Genomic DNA, 19,942 nt, shown 5'->3' with positions numbered 1-19,942 from the left:
CTAAACCTCCTCCTGATATACAGTAGTTGTGTTTTTCACCCACCTCAACTTCTGGTGCCCCCCCCCCCCCCCCCCTCAGTGGGCCTGTGGAATTTCCTCTATAGTTTGCCGGACAGATCCTGCTTTCCTCCTGAAGGATCTCTCACAGACACGTGGGCTTCTGTATACATCTCACACAGATCATGGCAGAGATACTATAGAGGCCCAGGCACGTGGGAAGATGGAAAAAGAGAGTAGAGGGGCGAGCCAGTTAGACAGAATTGAAGACTGAGAACCCTAAGCTGCAGTGTGGGCAACGTGACTCACTTTACTGGGTTCTGCTTGACCTCCACACACACTCCTCCCGACCCGTGCACACATGCAAACAAACACTGGGGACGGATACACAAACAAAATAATCCTGTAGCTGGAAAGCTATTAACGCAATCATTCATTCAACGAGGCAAATAAATAGAAAACATAAATAAATAAATTTGCCAACTCGGAAAATGATTAAGCATCATTTCCTCCTCCTCTTGAATGTGGAATACACTGATTGAACTGGACTTTGTCAAGCAGCGGTGTGTGCATGCCCCAGAATATAACTAAATCCACATTTCAAGCACAGTTACGCAGCCTTTTCTTGCTGTTTAGTTTGCGGATACATTTGCAAAAAAAGGCCTCAGCTCTGTTCCAGAATATAGTCTATTTAACAACATCCCTGACACATGTAGCCATGTATGAGGAAACGCAGACCTCTGTAAACTTGCCACAGAGCAGCAGCAGCAGCACGGATCCAGACTGACATCTGGAGCCGAGCAAACAGTCACATGGTGAACATCATGTACGCAGATACATTGGGATGTAAAAAAAAAAAAAAAACTAAATCTGTGTAAAATTCTGCAAATAGACACAGACAAGGACAAAGAGCAAGCTGACAGATTTTGACTCCCGGTGAAACTCCTCTGTTTATCGGCTTATTTGATCTCCAGCAAGGACATGACAGCACAAATTATTTGGAGAATAAATACTGTCACACACACAATGCCCTGGTGTTGTGGTTCATTTCAATTAAAACTGATGAGCTGGGATGGAAATAAAGCGCTGCGTTCGCTCTTACAGTGACTCTTATTTATCCAATCATTTGCTATCACAGTTCCCTCTGTGAGACAAATGAGAGAAACTGGAACGTTTCCAAGCTTTCTATCGCTGTTAAAAACTCCAATCTTTCATACACAGGAACACAAATTAGCTCTGAGGAGTGTGCAGGGTGAGGGATCTCTGCAGAGGCCGTGTTTGGTGAGATTCACAGTGATTTGCCTCCCTCAGACACATAAGATAAACACAGTTATAACTGACATTCCTCTCAAAGGGAAAGAAAGTGACCCAGGTCAGATCAGTGTTTGGGCATCGCTGCCATTCCTCGTGTACTCCCTCATGAGTCTGTATCAGTCTTGTATGGTAAGTGCATGGATGAGTGTAGCTATGTATATGCTGTGTATAAAACTGTGCATGCCACGCGGGTATGTATACGAGCGCACGCACATGCAAAGTGTGTGTGTGTCTGAAGAAATATGCTGCTTGAACCCTGCGTGCTCTGAAAATACACCGCAGGGTCAACAAACAAGAGAGAGAAAGGGAGTCCTTCCACGTGCTGCTGATGTATGTGTGTGTGTGTGTGTGTGTGTGTGTGTGTGTGTGTGTGTGTGTGTGAAAGGGAGAGAGGAGGGATTGTGGGGTAAAAAATGTGCTTTCCCCTCTGTTTTCCTGTCTGCAGAAGGAACAGAACTCTCTGACTTTTCAGTGAACTATCCAGCAGAAGTCCCAGTGTGTGTGTGTGTGTGTGTGTGTGTGAGGACACAATATACACCCAGGGTTAAATTTGGAGGAGCCCAGGCCCAGGAAGGAAGCTTGTCCTCGTGGGAGTCGCCCTTGGGAGTCAAGGATCTAGGGGTCATTCAAGACAAGCTTGTTAAATTCAACACCCGCTAGTGGAGAATGTACTGTATGCGGTGGAATGAGCACAATCTAAAAGCAAACAAGCATTCTGCATGAATGTTTAAACATTTGCTTCTCGGAGGTATGAATCATATTAATTAGAAAAGTAAAGTTGACAGCATTCACTGTCATATAATAAATCACTGCAATAGCTACTGTGACTCTGGTTGTTGGAGATAAAGGCTATCAAATGCGAACAGGCTCACGCTGATACTGCTAACACAAGTTTTTCAGGTAATGTTAAACACATCCACCATCCTAGTCTACCGTATTGGCTTAATTAACATTCAAAGTACATCTGAGTCTGATGATAAAGTTGACAGTTTGAAACATTTGACTGTAAAACCAAAATATTGGACAAATCCACTGGGGAACTTAAAACTACATGTGGGGAATTTCAGGAAACCATATGTCCTATATTTGCAGAAATATTTCAGTGTGGATCAAAGTGATGGACCAACCAACAGTTGATGACATATAGTAGATACTGTCTTGTTTACATACTGCCACCTAGTGTCAATTTACATATCCAACACAAAATCAAACACCGTCCCTTTGCTTTAATGACTGGATGAGAGATTGAATATTCATACAGAAGTAAAAAGGAGGGCCACACATTTTACACATGCAGCCTCCTTTAATTGTCACAATATGGACTAATGAATTTTAAATTTGTGTAATTAAAACCCTGATCAAGCTATTTTAGGTTTAAAATGGGTGTGTGGACTCCAAAAGCTATTGGCATTAACCAGATGGGAAGAATCCAGCAAATATATACGTATTATGGGAAATGTAGGCTCCAGCCCTTTAAGAGCTTGGCTCCTAGAAACCAACACGGATTACCACTTTGTGTTTCTATGCCTTCACCACTCAGACTAGATTGAAGTTACATCCCTGTTTATTCAGAAAATATTAAATGTTAGTGAGGGAGTTTGTCATACTTGCTGTGAGGAGTCTTGACTTAAAGCTAAAAAATGTGTTTTGTGCAGTCACCATGAGCTTGACCTTTGACCACCAAAATCTTATTAGTTTATCCTTGAGTCCAAGTGAATGTTTGTGAAAAATGTGAAGGGATTCTCTTGAAGACGTCCTGAGATATATATATATATAAGACCCGGCGGTGACCTTTGACCTTTTAACTAACATCTCTGCTACATCTCCACAACACCCTGGGGGAATTTCTTCAAATGTGATTCAAATGTTCACTTGGACTCAAAAACAAACACAGAAGACTTTGGTGGTCAAAGGTGACCTCACAGAACCACTACTCAAGACTTCACACAGCAATCATGGCAAGTTTCACATTAAAGTTTATATAGCTCCAAATTGCAGTTTTTAAAGCCATGACTTGTAAATCTCCCAGATTTACTGTAATGCACTATGAAATTGTAGGAGTTCATTGTCAGTTTCACTGCAGTACTCATAACTGTGGGTAACTTGTTATAAAATAAATAATTTATCAACCTCTTCCACCCCCACCCTACAAGATGTCATCATTTTGTCGTATCATATTCATCTGATCATGCCTCAGTGTTTAAAGATGTGAAGCTTTGACTCACTGTTCTGAGCTAAAACCCATCAGATCAGTGGAGAAAACTAAAAAGAAAACATGCTACATTTTCAAAGAGAATCTTTAATAATAAAAAATACAGGAGTGGTGTCAGAAATATTAATTCATAAATCAACAACAAGAATGTGTTTTGTGCAACTTTCTGTTTCAAAAAAACAACATAATCTGATTCACTTTTTTTTTGGTTTGAAATGAATATGTGAATGTTTGTGCATACCCCGCTGGGATGGATTTCATACGGCTCAACAGTATCGTGTCGTTATCATTAAGGCCACTGGGAGGAATGACAAGGCCACAACATGTAGACTATACACGCACACACACACACACACACACACACACACACACAAGTTCACAAGGACATTCCAAAAACAAAACTCTAATTAAATGTCTTTAAGAACATGTGGTCACTTATAGGGAAATAGCCTAACAAAATAAAGCACGTATTTTGCCTACATCTATTATTTTACCACAAATAGGCTACAACTACCTCTTGGAAATTATCTTCATTCATTTTCAGCAAGATTCTTCAAGAATGTCTGTTTTCACTAAAGTTAAGTAGTAATGTACTGGATTAACAACAACAACATGGCCTACATGTACCATTCTGACTGAAACTGAAAGTGAATTCGCCTCATTTTTAAATGTACTGCCTTGGTTGTTTGGATAAATATGAGGAAATATTATTACCTTATGTATACCGTTATGCAGAGCATCCTCGGCACTAAAAGGGGTGCTGAAAAGATCTCACGCCAGAGTCAAGGAGGATGCTACTGAAAACAAAATCATGCTGAACACATCTGAATTTTTACAACAACAACATCAACAACATCATAAGCCACAACTGGGATGTCATCAAAAACACAGCAGCTTGCACTTAAAAGCAGACGAACGTGTCCGTGGGCATTCATTAAGCCTTGTGATCAAAGGGTTTATCCACTTGAGCTCAAGATAAAAAAAAAATAAAAAAAAGACATGTTAGTTTGTTCTGGTCCCAGGCTGCTCAGCCGTCTCTTTGTGGATTACAGTGAGGTTTCCTTGGAATCTGGCACAACCGGTTTGAAGGTCAGGATCTCTGTGAAAGTGTGACCTGAAGACAGAGGAATAGCAGGACAGTGATTGATAAAACATAACAAGTCGCACTGCTCTCCTTCCCCAGGGCCGGCCCCTGGCATAAACACTCTATGCGGTTGTTTAGGGCCACAGCCGTTAGGTGGGGGGCCACATGATCAGAAAGGTACCGGGGTTCATTCAAGTCATTTAAACATCCTGAGGGCTGCATGTGCACTCTATGAGCTTTATATGTCATTTGAAGTCAATATTCAGCTTCTTTTATCTCACATTTGAGACATTTGGTGAAAATAGAACGGCAGAATGACAACATTTGTGCTCAAAAAGTACAAAATGTCATTTTAGACTTGTTTTCTACACTTATATATTACTGTATTCATATCCTATTTCAAGCACCAAAACAGTTCATTCTCATGACTGAAGGAGTGTTTTCACAAGGGATTTGAAATTTTTCAAAAAGCAGACCTCAAATATCCAGCATTTGGCCTAAATTATTTCTTTATACAGTTTTCTAGGACAAATTGACCTCAGTGTGCTTACAGCGGAGGTTCTAATATTTAGACATAAAACACTTGAGTATTGTTACATCTGCAAGTATCTTAAAAAGATGAATTTAAGAAAATATGTAAAAGTCGAGAAAATGGCCTCAAACCTCAGAGGGCATAAACACGTCTGTATTCAGTTTTAACCAGTGATTTGGGCCACAAACAAAAATCTTGTTTAGGGCCACCAAAATGCTAGGGCCGGCCCTGTCCTTCCCTCTGATATTATATCATCACTCATTTGCATATCCTTTTGTTTACACTGCACTGTAATTATTGGGACACCCCCCGCCCCTCTATCCGTCCTTACGTTTCCACTGATCAAGAGGCAGGTCTGTGTGGTCTAGCGAGTGGTCGTACGGCTGCGCTTCCGTCTCGTCCTCTGGTTCTCTGAACTCTGTGAAGTACGGCAGCGCGAGAGCCTCTGCAGCCGTTGCCCTGCTCTGCGGATCCAGCAATAACATGCGCTCCAGCACGGACACGGCTGAGGAAGGAGGAAAAAAGAAGAGTGAAAAGTGAAAAGTGGCCACAGCAGGAACTGAAAATTGAAAGTTTGAAAGAGCTGCGCGTGTCCTACCTTGTGCATTAGTTGTAGAAAACACTTTCTGAAGATCTTTCTTTTCCACTTTAGGGAGACCTCTGATGTAGCTTTTGGCCTGAGAGGTGAAATCAATATAGTTAATCCAGAAAAAATCATTATGCAGACAGTAGTACCTGAGGTGTGTGTATATGAACTTAAAGATATAAAGATAATGATTTTGTGATGGTGCCAAATTGTGCCTCCAGTTCCTGAAGACCTGCTGGCACAATCGGGATGTAGGCTGCAAGAAATCCAGGGAGAGCACTCACGTCTTCAGATTCCAGTTTTGATATAAAGTCCTGAGTTGGTGTCCCTGTGACCTTCATGATCTCAGTCAGCTGATCTAAGTCTGATGAACAGGGGTCAAGGTTCAAATATGATTCACATTTTCAAATAGATTGATGGGAGAACTGGACAGCGTTTCCACACACACACAAAAAAAATCTCTTTTCGCTCAGTGAACGTTTTAAAAATGTCAAAGGAAAAGGTTAAGAAGATAAAAGGATACGGTCACTGCCTTTAAAAAGAGGTTTTCCTTGCAGCATCTCTGCCATGATGCAGCCTGCAGACCAAATGTCCACTGTGGAAGACACATAAAAAAACACATTTCAGACTTATTACTTTAACGAGCATACAACAACATGACATAGTCCAGTGATCAACAGCGTTAAATGCAAAAAAATATAAAGTGTCTGCAACGTACAGTGTTGACAGAGCCCCTCCTAGTGGATAATACTTATCATTACCTTCTGACTCGGTTGTTTCTAACACCTTCTGCTTTCACTGCAGCTCTGCATTAAAAAAAATGTATCTCTGGTCCTAGTTTATACTTTGTGGCTTGTTATCCAGTGTAGTTACAATGACGCTACAGCTCCTATCTAAAAGATAGGAATCTCCTCCTCACACATCACAAACACCCCCACATGAAACATCTTCTCAGCTGATTCCAACTACTTTCTAAAGCCCAGAGGAACAAACACGGACCCAGTGTTGACAGATCGACCTCCATCTCCTCCCCCACTCTCTGGAACTCCTTCCCCATGGAAATTAAATACGCTATCACCCTCTGTAACACCCTCCTCTATCTCCCTTCCCCATCTGATTTTAATACTATCTCTTTCCTGCTGCTCTGTTTCTGTGGTATTTTTTTTGTATGTAGTGTGTGAGTATTTTCAGTGGCTCTGTATCATATGCAAACAGTTGGCCTATACTTATTATTGCCTCTGTCACTGAAGGGAGACACTGTAAATATGACTGTCTCTACTTATTCTAGTCTACGTGTCTAGCACCACAAGACATGTGCAAGGGTTAGAAAATTAGGAAATCAACAAGTCACAGCCTGTTCTCTTCAGGTTGAAAAGGTCTTCCTGAGAAATGCAGTAACTCATAGCTGGAGCAGAAGCCTGGGGTTAAAAGCATTTCAGTGCAATAAAACATCAAATACACAATTCATCACAAAATAACAGGAGCGTGCAGTGTTAATAGGGAGCGGTGAACATGTCCATGAGAATGATTCCCCCCCCCCCCCTATAATTAGCTCTACATTACCGGTCTGAGTGTAGTGCATCCAGCTCAGGATGACCTCTGGGGCTCTGTACCAGCGAGTCACCACGTACCCCGTCATCTCACTGTCTGCCTGCCGCGCCAAACCAAAGTCTAAAATCTGACAGGACATGAACAGAAACACGGTCTCCAGTCAGACGCAGCAACATTTACATCACTTTAAGGGCATGCCGACACAATGTACAATTGGCAATGGAAATCTGGGCAGAGCAGTGATGGTTTTACATTCAGAACATGCCCGTTTGTGATTGAAGCACCAAAAACTAAGTGTGTAACAACTACGGCCAGGGTGTGGGCTGTGTTTGTCCGGGTTATCAGGTCATGCTGCTGTACCTTGAGCTCACAGTCCTGGTTGATGGCCAGATTTCCGGGTTTGAGGTCCTGCAAAAGTTGATATGAAAAGATTACGTAAGTGTGAGTGTGACATTGAGTGTGTTGCAGTTAAACAAGAGAAAAACTAAACTCCAGTCACAACAGTCAAATAAAACAGGGACAATATATGCCTTCATAAGAAACCACCCAACTCAAATATATGAATCTTGACTAGATATATAAATAGATTTAAGACAACTCACCCTGTGAATTATACCAGCTGAATGAATGTACTAGAATAAAAGAACAGAGCAGGAATTTAATCAAAAGAACAATTACACACAAGTAATAAATTGTCCACAATATATCACAGAAGACAGAGTTCTCCACCTTAAGCCCTTTGAGCATTTGATAAACCAAATACTGAATTTTCTCCTCTGACAATCTCTGCAGCTTCATCAGCTTCCCCAGGTCTGTCCCCATGAACGGCATCACCAGATAACTGCAATAAGAAGAAAACACGATGGCTGTGGACACTGAACAACATCTGATGCTCTGAAACCAACTTGAGCTGGAATAGGGTTTAAAGTAATACAGTCCCAGAGGTGTAAAGTGCACTTACAAATCATGGAATCGGTCCAGGGAGAGGTCAGCAGTGAACACATCTAACAGGCCGATCACCTGCATCAGACAGAAACATGCTTTTTGTCCCATAGGTCACTTTTAGCACAGATATCCTCTGAGCTCATTATTAGATAATATGCAAAACAAAGGCTGGATGCTCAGATGTCTTGATTAGGATCTAGTCAGAACTAATTAAAACACGATCCTGCAGATATTACAACCTGTGTCTTACATTCTCATGCTTCATGTGCTTGAGAAGCCTCAGCTCCCTGTAGGCCCGTTTTGCAAAGAGCTCGGACTGAAAAGGTCGGTACAGCTTCTTGATCGCCACTTTGACTGCTGTCCTGGAGTCCACCGCTGAGCTGCATGGGGGCAGGAAATGAAAACACAGCAGAAGGTGTGTGAAAAAAGTTAATGGGTCGACCTGAAAACAGGACCAGAATGAGGAAATAATCAACTAGTCCAGGAACTTCCCCCTTTTTTATAGAAAAAAATAAATAAATAAAAGGACTTCACTCTCATTGTGATTCTCATTCACTCTCTGTCTCTCTTTATCACTCTCTCACACACACAAAGCCCCCCTTGGCCTCCCCACCCCCTTCCCTCCACCACCACCACCACCTCCCCTTCCCCTCATCTGCTACATCCAGCTGTGCTTCTTTTGGCTCTACTATGGCTACTACTCCAGCTCCAGCTTCAATGTCCTACTACTAACACCACCACTACTACTTGAATTTTTCGGAGTTGCTCATGTGTTGTTAAGTTGCATTCAAGGGACTCGGGGCAGCTCGGTATCCGCCCCCACACAGTCAATCATAGTGATAACAAAGGGCCGCATGCAGCGAGACGCACAGGGTGTCCGAGGAGCTGCTTGTTGTGTTGGAGATCAGTCACTCTACAAACTTGTGTGAGCGCAGCTGTTTAAAAAAAACCCCACCACCACCACCACCACCACCACCACCACCCACTAGCCCTTTATGATTTCATAACCTTAGCTACAGATACGATCAGAGATGCGAGGATGAGGTGGAGTTACGGTGCAAGTGTCTCCATCATATCAGGAAGTGGAGCAGCATACATGTGTTCAACGGAGCGCAGATACTTTTCCTTTTGTTTGACTGTTCCACAGCGCGGCGGCGGCCGCCCCGTAACCCTAAACTCACCATCTGTTCCGCCGCTCGCCTTTGTTACCTACCGATCCCCCCGAATAAACAGCAAGTGCAATCTGTGTGTTTTTTTCTTTTCTTTTTCTTTTTCTAAATCTTCCGTCCGGTGCGGGCGATTTTTTCACTTACCAGACGGTCCCGTACGCTCCGGTCCCCACCTGCTTCAGATCCCGGTACCGCTCCGGAACTTCCCAGGAGGTTTTGTTGACATCTTGTCGGTAGTAACCGGGTCTGACTCGCTTAGACATGTTATATATTTAAAAAACTGGGTACCGAGACGAGGAAAGGCTCTTCTTTGGTCGCTTTTTTGTTCAGTTTTGTCTGCAATCGCGCTACACACCCATTGTCCCAGATCCCACCTATGCGCTCACCCTCGATCATTGCGCAGCTCTGTGTGTGTCAGCCGCTCAGGGCGCAGCCTGAGGTCACCAAAAGCCACTCCTGCTGAGGGCCTACAATTAAAAAAGGTGAAAGAAGGACTGGAATGCGAGTAACACGAGACTATACACGGGCTGACAACATGCCTGTGAGATGCGTTGGCAAGTGCGCACCATTTGGATGGCAACTAAGAAGGCTTGGCTTGGTTTAGCCTACACCTTGTTGTGTTGAGCTTTGTAGTACAGGGGGAGAAAAAAAGAAAATAAAAAGGCTACGCAAACGGTTTTAGGGCTTGCTGGGACATGAAGCCCAGAGGTGAAGACAGACACACAACTGTGTAGTTAGAGAAATACCAGACAGCAGGCATATCAATAACAAACCGGAGAGTTTAGTTTGTGTGACGTTTTATATAAATAGAAAGGGATTAAGCATCTGCGTGCATCAGTATAGCGCAATCAAGTGGCGCTATTAATCAAATATGTTATGACAAACTTCATTGTGCAGGCACTCTGCTCAAAAGAAAAAGGCACGTGTATATCTGGCACAAAAAGAAGACACGGTGTGTAATTATACTGCTCAGTTTATTAGGGTAGGTTAAGGCTAACTGAGGAGGAGCTCAAACTTATATTTCATATTAATTAAGCAAATATAAAACTCTTAAACAAAATATCATTTCATGCCCATTTCTGTTATTTACCTTTTTTTTTTTTGACAACAAATCTGAATTTGTTTGAAATGACAACAGAGTGATTCAGGTTCAAAAGGAGGAAGTTATAGTGAGTGCCGTTTCCCCATGAAGTGGCACCATAGCTGACACAAATTCATGAATGGGTATGAATCACATTATAGACACCATTAATATTTAACTTCCTTTGTCATGTTTCCGTGGTCACAGCCAAACCAAAAATAGGCAAATGTTCAGTTCCTACTTTCTTTTTTTTACTTTGCTGAAGCCTAGACCAGCCATAGATTTCATACATGGTTTGTGGTTCTGTGCGTATTAAGTGCTGTTATACAGTAACAATAGCAAAATACAGTGTTGCCTATTATAGGAGAAGACATTGTGCGTGCTTAACTTCTGCGGCTCACTGAATCGAGTGCAATCGTTCCCTTTCACTCGCGGATGTGCCTAAAATATCATCTCAATCTCACACACGCGCATACACATTCTCACACACACTAACAATATCATTTGGTATACTGTATGTCGAGGCATCACACCACTACTCATCAGAGTCAGACGGGTCACTGTAGGACTTGTTGTCTGGCTCATCATTAATATCTAACAAAACAGACAGGAAATAAGTTGAGGGTCTTTTGTCTTTTCTTTTTTTTTAAGTCACAAGAAATAAGAAAAATCGCTTCCAAATGTTTTTCATTAACTGCATATGTGCGCTTTTGTTTAAAAATCCTCATATTAAATCACTTTAGACACACAATATCCTGTTTTCAAAGCAGACATGTCACACTGTCAAATGATTTTTATCATTAAAACCCATTTTATCCATGATCAAAAGCTTTCCACCAGACATGACAACATCATATAGTGTTTGTAACTTCATGCATGTGTCACGAAACTCAACTTATTTCCTGTGTGCTTGCAGCTATGTAGCCTGTGGTGTGGTGTGCCTAACGCTAACTTCCCTGACGGCGCCCGCCAAAAATAACAGAGCTACACAGTGACTGGAGGGGTGGGGGTCGGGTGTGGGTGTGGGTTTGGGGGGATTGGGGGTGGCATAAAGATGTAAAATACCGGCTCTTGTCATTTTAGGCGGGCAGGCCCACAGTCAGGGAAGTTACTACGAAGATCATGTGACACAGAGCTTTTGGGCCCAGGCTGGGGGCTTGCTGTCGTAGGGGACACGACTCCTCCTGGCTGATTCTGCGGATGAAGACGCAGCCTCCTCCTCCTCCTCCTCCTCCTGCTGCTGCTGCTCCTCTCCCTCGTCCCTCTCTCCCCGCTCAGTGGCACCTCCTCCGCCGACCCACGCAGGAAGCTCCAGACCTGGCTGAGAAGAGAAAGGCTTCTCCAAAACTTTGAGGACGCGCTGGACCTGCGGTGCAGAAGAGGAAGTGACAGTTTAAGTTGAACACGCTAGAAGCTGAAGAAAGCGAAAGGGAATTCAGTTCAACATAAAGGTCAACTCTTGAGGAAACGCTTTTTTTCTGGCTCAGTTTCAATGATTTATGTCGTGCAGGTGCATTGTGGTCTTAAAAGCGACTCCGAGCCTGACCTCAGAGAAGTCTCCGTTCTCGGCGGCCTCTATTGCATTCTGGGCAATGTAGTTCCTGAGGACCACACGGGGGTTGGTGCTGTCCATCACTTTCACTCTCTCCTCTTGCACGGCCTGCACATCGCTCTGACCCTCCAGTTCGTGGGCCAGGCGCTTCCTGCAGCAATGATAACAAAACAAAACAAAAAAAACAACCAGTTACGGTAATGGAACAATGTCAGACTCAAACAACTCATTTCCTCCTCTTTCTCTGTGTTCACCCTCTTTATCAGTCACACTTCCACCCATCACCATCCACCCAAAAATTAGAAAAACAACCTCTTATCCGGTACGTGTAGCTTCTCACGCCGTGCCCTTGTTTCGCTCTGTCTCACCTGTAACGTGTGATCCAGCCGGTCCACTCCTCGGCCTGTTTGGTTTTCAGCTCCTCCTGGCTCGTCTCCATCAGGTCCTTCAGTCTGCTGAGTTTGTCTAACTGCCTCGCTATTGTCATCCTGTCTGAGATCATCTGGAACAGTGCTGGGTTGCTCTGAGCCATGGAGAGCAGCATCGCCAGCTCACTGTCAACAGCCAGACAGAAATCACAACAGTTACAATTGTTGTTGGCGTGTTGGAGAAAGAAGAGGAGCAAAGCTGCCAGCTCAGACAACCCCAGGTTTTTATCTTTGTTAGATATTTCATGCTACATTGTGTCTGTGAAGATTGATGGGATTATTGTTACGGCACATTCACTTAGTCTGTTCACATACGCAGATTATTTTAGGCAGGAAATCAGATAAACTATTTAAATGCGGTACACTGATTCCTCCCAAATAATAAAAACCTCCAGACTCTACCTTTAACATGACATGACAGTATTATAACATTGGGCCACATTGACAGGTAATGAAATGTTGCATCATTTCAATTGCAAAATCATGACTTCAGCAGTGTTTCCCTTTGAGGCAGCCTGGTTTCAGGTTCGTAATTTAAAATAAAAAAAAGGTCTGCTGGAGCTGAGTTCCAGGACCATTTTATAAAATCTAAACCTTTCAGATCCCATTTTGAAAATCAAACAGAAAGCGAAAGACCTTCAACTTGCACCTATTCATATTTCTATGTTCACAAAGGACTGATTGTGACTAAACCACAGAGTATTACAATCCAGTGCTGCAGCTATTCTCCGCTCTTCATTGTTTTGGTTCTAGTGATTGCAACCTTATTGTCTGACCCTGGCTGATGATGGACACGAGCGTGACTCTAATGAATGCCACTGCTGCTCAATGTCAGCTGGATGTATAATTACACCACTGTTTACCAACAGCATGAGGCAATATGTCAGAGCTGCTTTTTTTGGTGGTCACAACTTCTTCCTGAAAAACAACAGCAGTTTGAAGAGACTCAACTTTTTTCTTTCCTTTGTTTTCTATATAATATTACCCAGTCTAACTGTCAAAGCAGACTAATTCATTAAGCCCAACAAGTGGGAAACCTTTTGACTGCTTAAACATACTTAGAAAGAAAATGCCAAGTCTGTCCAAAGGGTGGCAGTAAAAGACTGATCAGTGCATGAATAGAGCACGTTGATGCTCTGGTGCTTCATTATCACATGGCAGTCGACACAAACATCACTGAGATCATCAGGATTCGTCTACTGGAGACCAAAATCTCTGCAGCAATTCGTACTGCAGCGCATTCTGTCATAAACAAAGCTGGTCAAATCTGATCCGACAATGAAAATAGACAAAAGGTCAGAGGGTCATGAAAATAACTAGAACTAGAGCTAGTTGGGCTGGTCGGCTGATTAAAGCAGCAACACACTGCACCAACCAAAAGGCACTTCACTAACATGTTACAGATTTTCTACTTGAACCATGTGGCAAAGCAGGTGGTCATTTAGCTCAGTGGGTAGAGCAGGCGCACCATATACAGAGGCTGTAGTTCTCACCGCAGTGACCCCAGTTCGATTCCATCGATGGCCCTTTGCTGCATGTCATTCCCCCTCTCAAACTCATATAAATGCTCTATTTTAGTCTAGTTATTTTTTAATTTCATATGCTTTGTTTTTTTTCTCTCTCTCTCTCTCTTTCCTGTACTTTCTTTTATTCTTTTTTCTTGCGTTTAATTGTATGATTAATGTGTCCAATTTTGTTTTGATTTTTTCAGTTTTAAAGCTGTCTTGCCTCTCTCTACAGCTGTCCTATCAATTAAAGGCCAAAAAGCCCCAACATCTACTTTATATCAACAACAAAACAACATGTGTAATGCAATGCATGTTTCTTAGTATTCATTGCATTGTCTTTGCACCCTTTGATGCACGGGCCCAAATCATTTCATAAGAAACCATGACTTTAAAATTCATAATAATCTGTCTGTCCGTCTATCAAAGTGTAATTAGACAAGACATTATAGCTAGAAATGTGTCATTGGTGTGTGAATGTGTATGATAGAAAAGAACATTATGAACAGGTTAATGTGACTAGTAGTGTGAATGCGCTTTGAGTTCTCTTTAGGATTAGAAAAGACCTATATTAATGCCAACCATTTACCATTTATTTGTTGTGAAACTTAACTTGGTTTCCACACTGGCATTTATGAAACGATGCGGAACTGTCACCATCATCAGTGGGTATTATTCAGATCACCACATTATAACCCACTGACTTCTCTGCTCTCGTTTCCTTGTATCTAGGTCCTATTAATACAGATGTACAGTAGTTCAGTTAAATACTGTGTGTGGCTGCTTCGGCTCGCTCACCGCGGATCCATTGTAGGTTTGTTGGCGGCTTTAAGCTCTTCATAGGAGGCACACTGTTCCAGCATGAGCGCCGTGGCTTTCTTCACAAGCTCCTCTTCTCCCTCACCATCTCCCTCAGTGGGACAGCAGATCTGACTCAAGCTGCGGAAGGTGTTTGTGAAGTCAGCACCTGCAGGAAAGGGGCAAGTGAAGGTTTCAGAGTTGGTGCAATAAATGACTACTATATAATATTTCTCATGGTTTATCTACGGTACTGTATGTACTAGATTAAACTAATACTAGATTAAACTGCTAGAAGACTGAACTAGATTAATTGCCCTCTCTAATCAGACTCTGTTGCTAGGCAGTGTAATGGTCTCCAACTCCAGTCGTACCTGTGTTGTGCATGACCTGCAGCAGCTCAGTGACCAGAATCTCATCCTCAGGCTCTTCCTTCTTCAATAAGCCCAGTTTCTTCCTCATGTTCTCAAGGTAGAAGCCATTATACAGATCCAGATACTCATCCATAACGGCCTCAGCCCGGTCTGGTGGCAGCTCTGGAGCCAGGGCCTCCGCCAGCTTCACCAGGTTCCACCTGCAGATGGCCGGCTGCGCCTGGTAGGTGTAACGCCCCGAGTTATCAGAGGCGTTACAAATGAAATCTGGATCAAACCTGTGAGAGATAAGAAAAAAGTTGATTTCTATAATCTGATGATGGATAGATACCTCATTCCACCAAACATGTGTGTTATGATATAGATATATTACTCTACAGGTGTCTGACCTGTCCATAAAGCCATAAGGACCATAGTCCAGCGTTAGCCCCAGGATGCTCATGTTGTCTGTGTTCAGGACTCCATGGCAGAAACCTACACACTGCCACTGTGCCACGAGTTTAGCTGTACGACGCATCACCTGCACACAGATAGAGAGAGACATTTACAATTGTGTACATTTCTGCAAATCTATAAAAGTAAAGACTGAAATATCAAATTGATTTTAGTATAAGGTTTCCCTTATCACTAACATATTATGTTGTTTTAATGTGTAAATATACAGTGGCATGCAAAGGTGTGCATACTCCTGGTAAAAATGTATGTTAATGTGAGATGTAAGGTGGAAGATTAAATGATCTGCAAAAGGCATACAATTAAACATGAGACACTCTTTTGCAATATTTTAAGCAATATCATTGCATTATTTTTGTTTTCTACAATTTTAGAGTGAAAAGGGGAAACAAAGCAGCACCCTGCAAAAGAATGGGAAACCCAGGAGAATTGAGCTCTCAGATAACTTTGACCAAGGAATCAGACAAGATATTTACTATTTACACGCTGTGATTCTTTTGCATGCCACTGTATGTTGATTTATGTTTCACTGACAAATGTGCAATAACCTTACTGCTGCTCCTCCCAAAAACTGCACTGGCACTTTATTATTCAAGCACTTTGTAACTCTGTATACACTGGTCTGTTGATGCTTCAGTCTATCCCAGCCACTCTGGCACTTTACTTGAAGCACTTTGTAACACTGTCCATGCTCCAAGTTACCAAAACTGCACTGGCACTTTCTAATCTGTGTACGGTACACTAGTAGTAGACTACTTACTAGTAGTTTCTACATCATCTATTGTCTTATTTTTCTCTGCCCTCTTGTTGTTGTTAGTGTTTTTACTTTCTGAATGTTTCCCATTCCTTTTCACATCAACCTGCTAAGGGACAAAAGGTGGAAATTAGCCCGGGGCTACAATTATAAACATGCATTGTCCCGTCTTTCCTAAATAAATAAACTGAAACTTAAAATGTGAAATAGGCGTACGGTTCGAATCCTATTTGAATCCACTGTACGGAAAACAACCACTGGGGAGACTGGATGATATGATTTCTTTCTAAGCAGATGAGGAAAATGTCAAAAGTCTGTCTCCAGATCTCTTAATATCTTAATCTCATATAAAGCAGAGGGCACAGTGACTCAGCACGGGCAGTCGCTGAGCCATTTACAGCAGCTTAACAGGATAAAAGGATCCAAATGTTCTTGGCTTCCAGCTATAATGTCAGTGCCTTGAGTCAGCAACATGGTGATTTGAGTAAACCCTTGCAGTTCGGAGCCCTTACAGTTGTTGCTCAAGTGCTGTTTCAGTGGGTGGGGCATGTATGTTGGAGAAGAGTGTCACTCGGATGCTCTGACCTCTCGGAAGAAAGCCACGTTCCTCTCCACTCGGTCCGGGTAATTCTGCTGGATCTCAGGGTAAAACATCTCGATGACATAATCCATCATTCGACTTCGGATCTCATCGCGTCCGTAGCTGGGACCCTGGCGGCCTGTGAACTCATCGGCCGGCTTGAAGATTTCAAAGGATCCAAACCTGCACAGAATGAGCACAATGAAGACAAACATCTTTATAGCATGCATGCATATCTATCTAAGGAAGCTCAGGTCCCCATGACAGGATTCCTACAGCTTAAGCCAAGTTAAATTTAAGACTTTTAAAGACTTTTTTAAAGCCACTTGAAATGAAATTTAAGACCGACTTCATGATAAACACAAATGCAGAAAAAAGAAAAAAAAACACCACATCAATTACATAGGGTTAGGGACAATTTTACCCACTTCCAAGGTAAAGTGACTGCTACATGATGGATGGATTGTGTCTCTTTCCAGCTGTCCTTTCAAAATAAATGCATAAAAAGTCCGGAAAGAAAGAAAAAACACTGACTCGGGAGCTGGAGGCGGTGAGAAATTTAGCCTTGACGGCCGCCACTAACTTCTCTATGTCAGAATGCTACCAATTATTTTCAGATTTGAGACTAATTACAATCATAAAATACCACTTACCATGTGTTAACATTTTTAAGACTTTTGAAAAATTGATTTAAGACATTTTAATGCCAATTAAGGCCTTATTTTTAGATTAATGAATTCAATGCCTTTTAAGACTTTTTAAGGATCCGTAAGAACCCTGCATGAACAAGTGAAACTGGGACAATATGCACTCACCTGAGGAAGGTGGGAGCAATGCGGAGGACCACAGAGCACCTCTCATGGCGAGGGTTTCCGCTGTAGTACACATCCCGTATGACCCTGCTGTCAGAGGTCACCACAGATCCAGCTCTGGTGGTGGGCACGCCCAGGAAGAACATGGCCTCGCTGCACAGGAACTCTCTGATACTGGAGCGCAGGACCTTACGACCATCAGCCTGTCTGCAGAGGCGAGAGGGACACAGTAATGGTGACTCTTCTTATCATTCAAAGGTGGATGACACATAGATAAAGTGTCAGTGTTCAGAGTTTAAAGGTTTTTGAGATTGTCACGTTCTACCAGTTTTTGTTTGTTTTTCCATTTCATTTTTATTTGTTACATGCATGGACATTTTCAATTCATACATTATTGACAAAATGAGGATAGATAAGTCACACATTTCATACTCGGGAAGGAGCAGGATGAAAAAATATATTTTTTGCCTGCCCCTTTCTCCATTTATTTTGAAATTAAAAATAGATGGTCTGCCAATTTACTTCTGAATATCCTAAGACCGACCTTATACAGGTGCATCTCAATAAATTAGAATATCATAGAAAAGTTTATTTATGTCAGTAGTAATTCAATTCAAAAAGTTAAACTAATACATTACATAGATCCATTTCACACAGAATTAAACGTTTAATGTCATTATTTATTTATTCCATTTTAATTGTAATGATTATGGCTTCCAATTAATAAATACCTAAAATTCAGTATCTCAAAAAAAAAAAAAAGATTACAAAAGACCAATGTAAAAAAGTATGTCCATCGGCACTCAGTACTTGTTTGGGGCTATTTGACTTGAACTACTAAAAATTGACCTTTTCATGATATTTAGAGTTCATTTGCAAAAGTATAGATAAGTGCCATTTTGAAAAAAAATGAGCTGATGCTTTTGAATTATTCTTCACATAGTGTTGTTTTCAATAAACCTTTATTTTTTGAGTTACAGCCTACATCTCATCTCCTTGGTCAAAGCCACTCAACTTTTGACTGATATCACCTGGTAATAATTAAAAAATTTCTGCTTTTGCAAATGAACTCTTCATATTCTAATTTATTGAGATGCACCTGTAATTACACAAAGTAACTGCAAAATGTGCCTGTAAACACAACACATATGAACAGAGAAGAAGGTCTAGTTAGTACCTGGAGTAAGGAGTCAGCCCTGCTCCCTTCACCTGAATCTCCCACCGGCCGCTCGGGTTTTCCCGCAGCAGCTCTGGGTCCTGCCCGGGCGGCGCCTTCACCTCCCCCAGGTAGCAGGCCGCCCCGTCGCCCAGCTGCCCGGCGAACTGGCCGAACTGGTGTCCGCAGTAGCAGTGGGCGGCCGGCTCGGACCCGGGCATCACTCTGGAGCCGCTCAGGTACTCTGCTCCGCGCGGGTCCTCGGCGACCTCTTCCCCGCTGAGCCCCAGCAGCGCCAGGGCTTCGTGCGACACCGCCACGAACCGCGGCTTGGTCAGCGGCTGCGGCTTCACCAGCGAGAAACACGCTCCTTTCACCTGCCGCACCCCGGGCTCCTCGGACGGGTCCAGGGGGAGTTTCTTCAGGACCAGGTTGTCGAAGTCGAGCCGCTCCAGCGAGGACCGACTCACGGCCAGACCCATGTCGTCCATCCCGACCCCGACCCCGACCGAGCTGAGCAGCCTGAACACGGAAACACCGGGGACGAAAATGCGTGACGCTCCCAGTCGGTGTCCTATATAAGCCATTCAACCGCGGGCCATCCGTCCGCTCACATGTGTTGGTGTTAGTGGTGGTGGCGCAGTTTTAAAGTTCTCGCTAATCATGCTTTCATAATCCTGCAAGACAGAGCGGATGTTTGCGAGACGAGCGGCGCCACATTAATAATCGTCCGACTGGAAACAAACAAAAGACGGAACCAGATACCTGAAATTACTTACCTACAAATAAAATTGGATTAACATTGGATTACATTTAGATGATTAAAATATAACTTAATAAAAACGGTTTGCACTGTATATCAACTTTCGGTGCGTTCTCATCCTGAGGCACGTTTTAAGCTCATCCTGTGTCAGGACTCTGTTGAATATATGAGTGACTATAAAACGAAAGGGCCATGGTCAAGATTTTAACTGAAACCGAGACCACACAAATGTAGGCAGATGTCTGTATTTTGGGCAACATAAATATGAAATTTGTCTTGCTTCCTTCTTCAGCTGT

General features: G+C 42.6%; 2 protein-coding genes across 2 annotated transcripts; both read right to left on the bottom strand.

The window, feature by feature from the left end:
* Window positions 1-3,592: 3,592 nt before the first annotated feature.
* On the bottom strand, window positions 3,593-9,803 carry mapk12a (mitogen-activated protein kinase 12a). The gene is made up of 12 exons (XM_085779806.1): window positions 9,535-9,803; window positions 8,472-8,601; window positions 8,238-8,296; window positions 8,006-8,117; window positions 7,879-7,908; window positions 7,637-7,684; window positions 7,289-7,403; window positions 6,249-6,320; window positions 6,010-6,089; window positions 5,738-5,816; window positions 5,471-5,644; window positions 3,593-4,637 (listed from the first exon to the last, which is right to left on the bottom strand). The coding sequence occupies exons 1-12, from the start codon at window positions 9,651-9,653 to the stop codon at window positions 4,570-4,572; spliced, it is 1,086 nt and encodes a 361-aa protein (XP_085635932.1). The 5' UTR covers window positions 9,654-9,803; the 3' UTR covers window positions 3,593-4,569.
* Window positions 9,804-10,345: 542 nt separating this feature from the next.
* Window positions 10,346-19,608, bottom strand: selenoo1 (selenoprotein O1). Its single transcript, XM_085779805.1, has 9 exons — window positions 18,905-19,608; window positions 17,731-17,934; window positions 16,921-17,098; window positions 15,518-15,648; window positions 15,129-15,406; window positions 14,755-14,923; window positions 12,392-12,577; window positions 12,018-12,174; window positions 10,346-11,837 (listed from the first exon to the last, which is right to left on the bottom strand). Exons 1-9 carry the CDS (start codon window positions 19,468-19,470, stop codon window positions 11,583-11,585), a joined length of 2,124 nt encoding a protein of 707 aa, XP_085635931.1. The 5' UTR covers window positions 19,471-19,608; the 3' UTR covers window positions 10,346-11,582.
* Window positions 19,609-19,942: the final 334 nt, after the last annotated feature.

Source organism: Trachurus japonicus, chromosome 6, assembly GCF_045865225.1.
Source record: "Trachurus japonicus isolate A0001 chromosome 6, Traja_1.0".
Classification (NCBI taxonomy): Eukaryota; Metazoa; Chordata; class Actinopteri; order Carangiformes; family Carangidae; genus Trachurus; species Trachurus japonicus.
This window is presented reverse-complemented; position numbering and strand designations above follow the sequence as displayed.

What these genes read in the sequence shown, in the direction of transcription:
- mapk12a (XM_085779806.1), bottom strand. Translation starts at nt 9,653, where the DNA reads ATGTCTAAGCGAGTCAGACCCGGTTACTACCGACAAGATGTCAACAAA. An exon ending in AGCACATGAAGCATGAGAAT is followed by an intron (nt 8,297 to 8,471) that starts GTAAGACACAGG and finishes TGTCTGATGCAG; the next exon opens with GTGATCGGCCTGTTAGATGT. An exon ending in AAATGCTCAAAGGGCTTAAG is followed by an intron (nt 7,909 to 8,005) that starts GTGGAGAACTCT and finishes CTTTTATTCTAG; the next exon opens with TACATTCATTCAGCTGGTAT.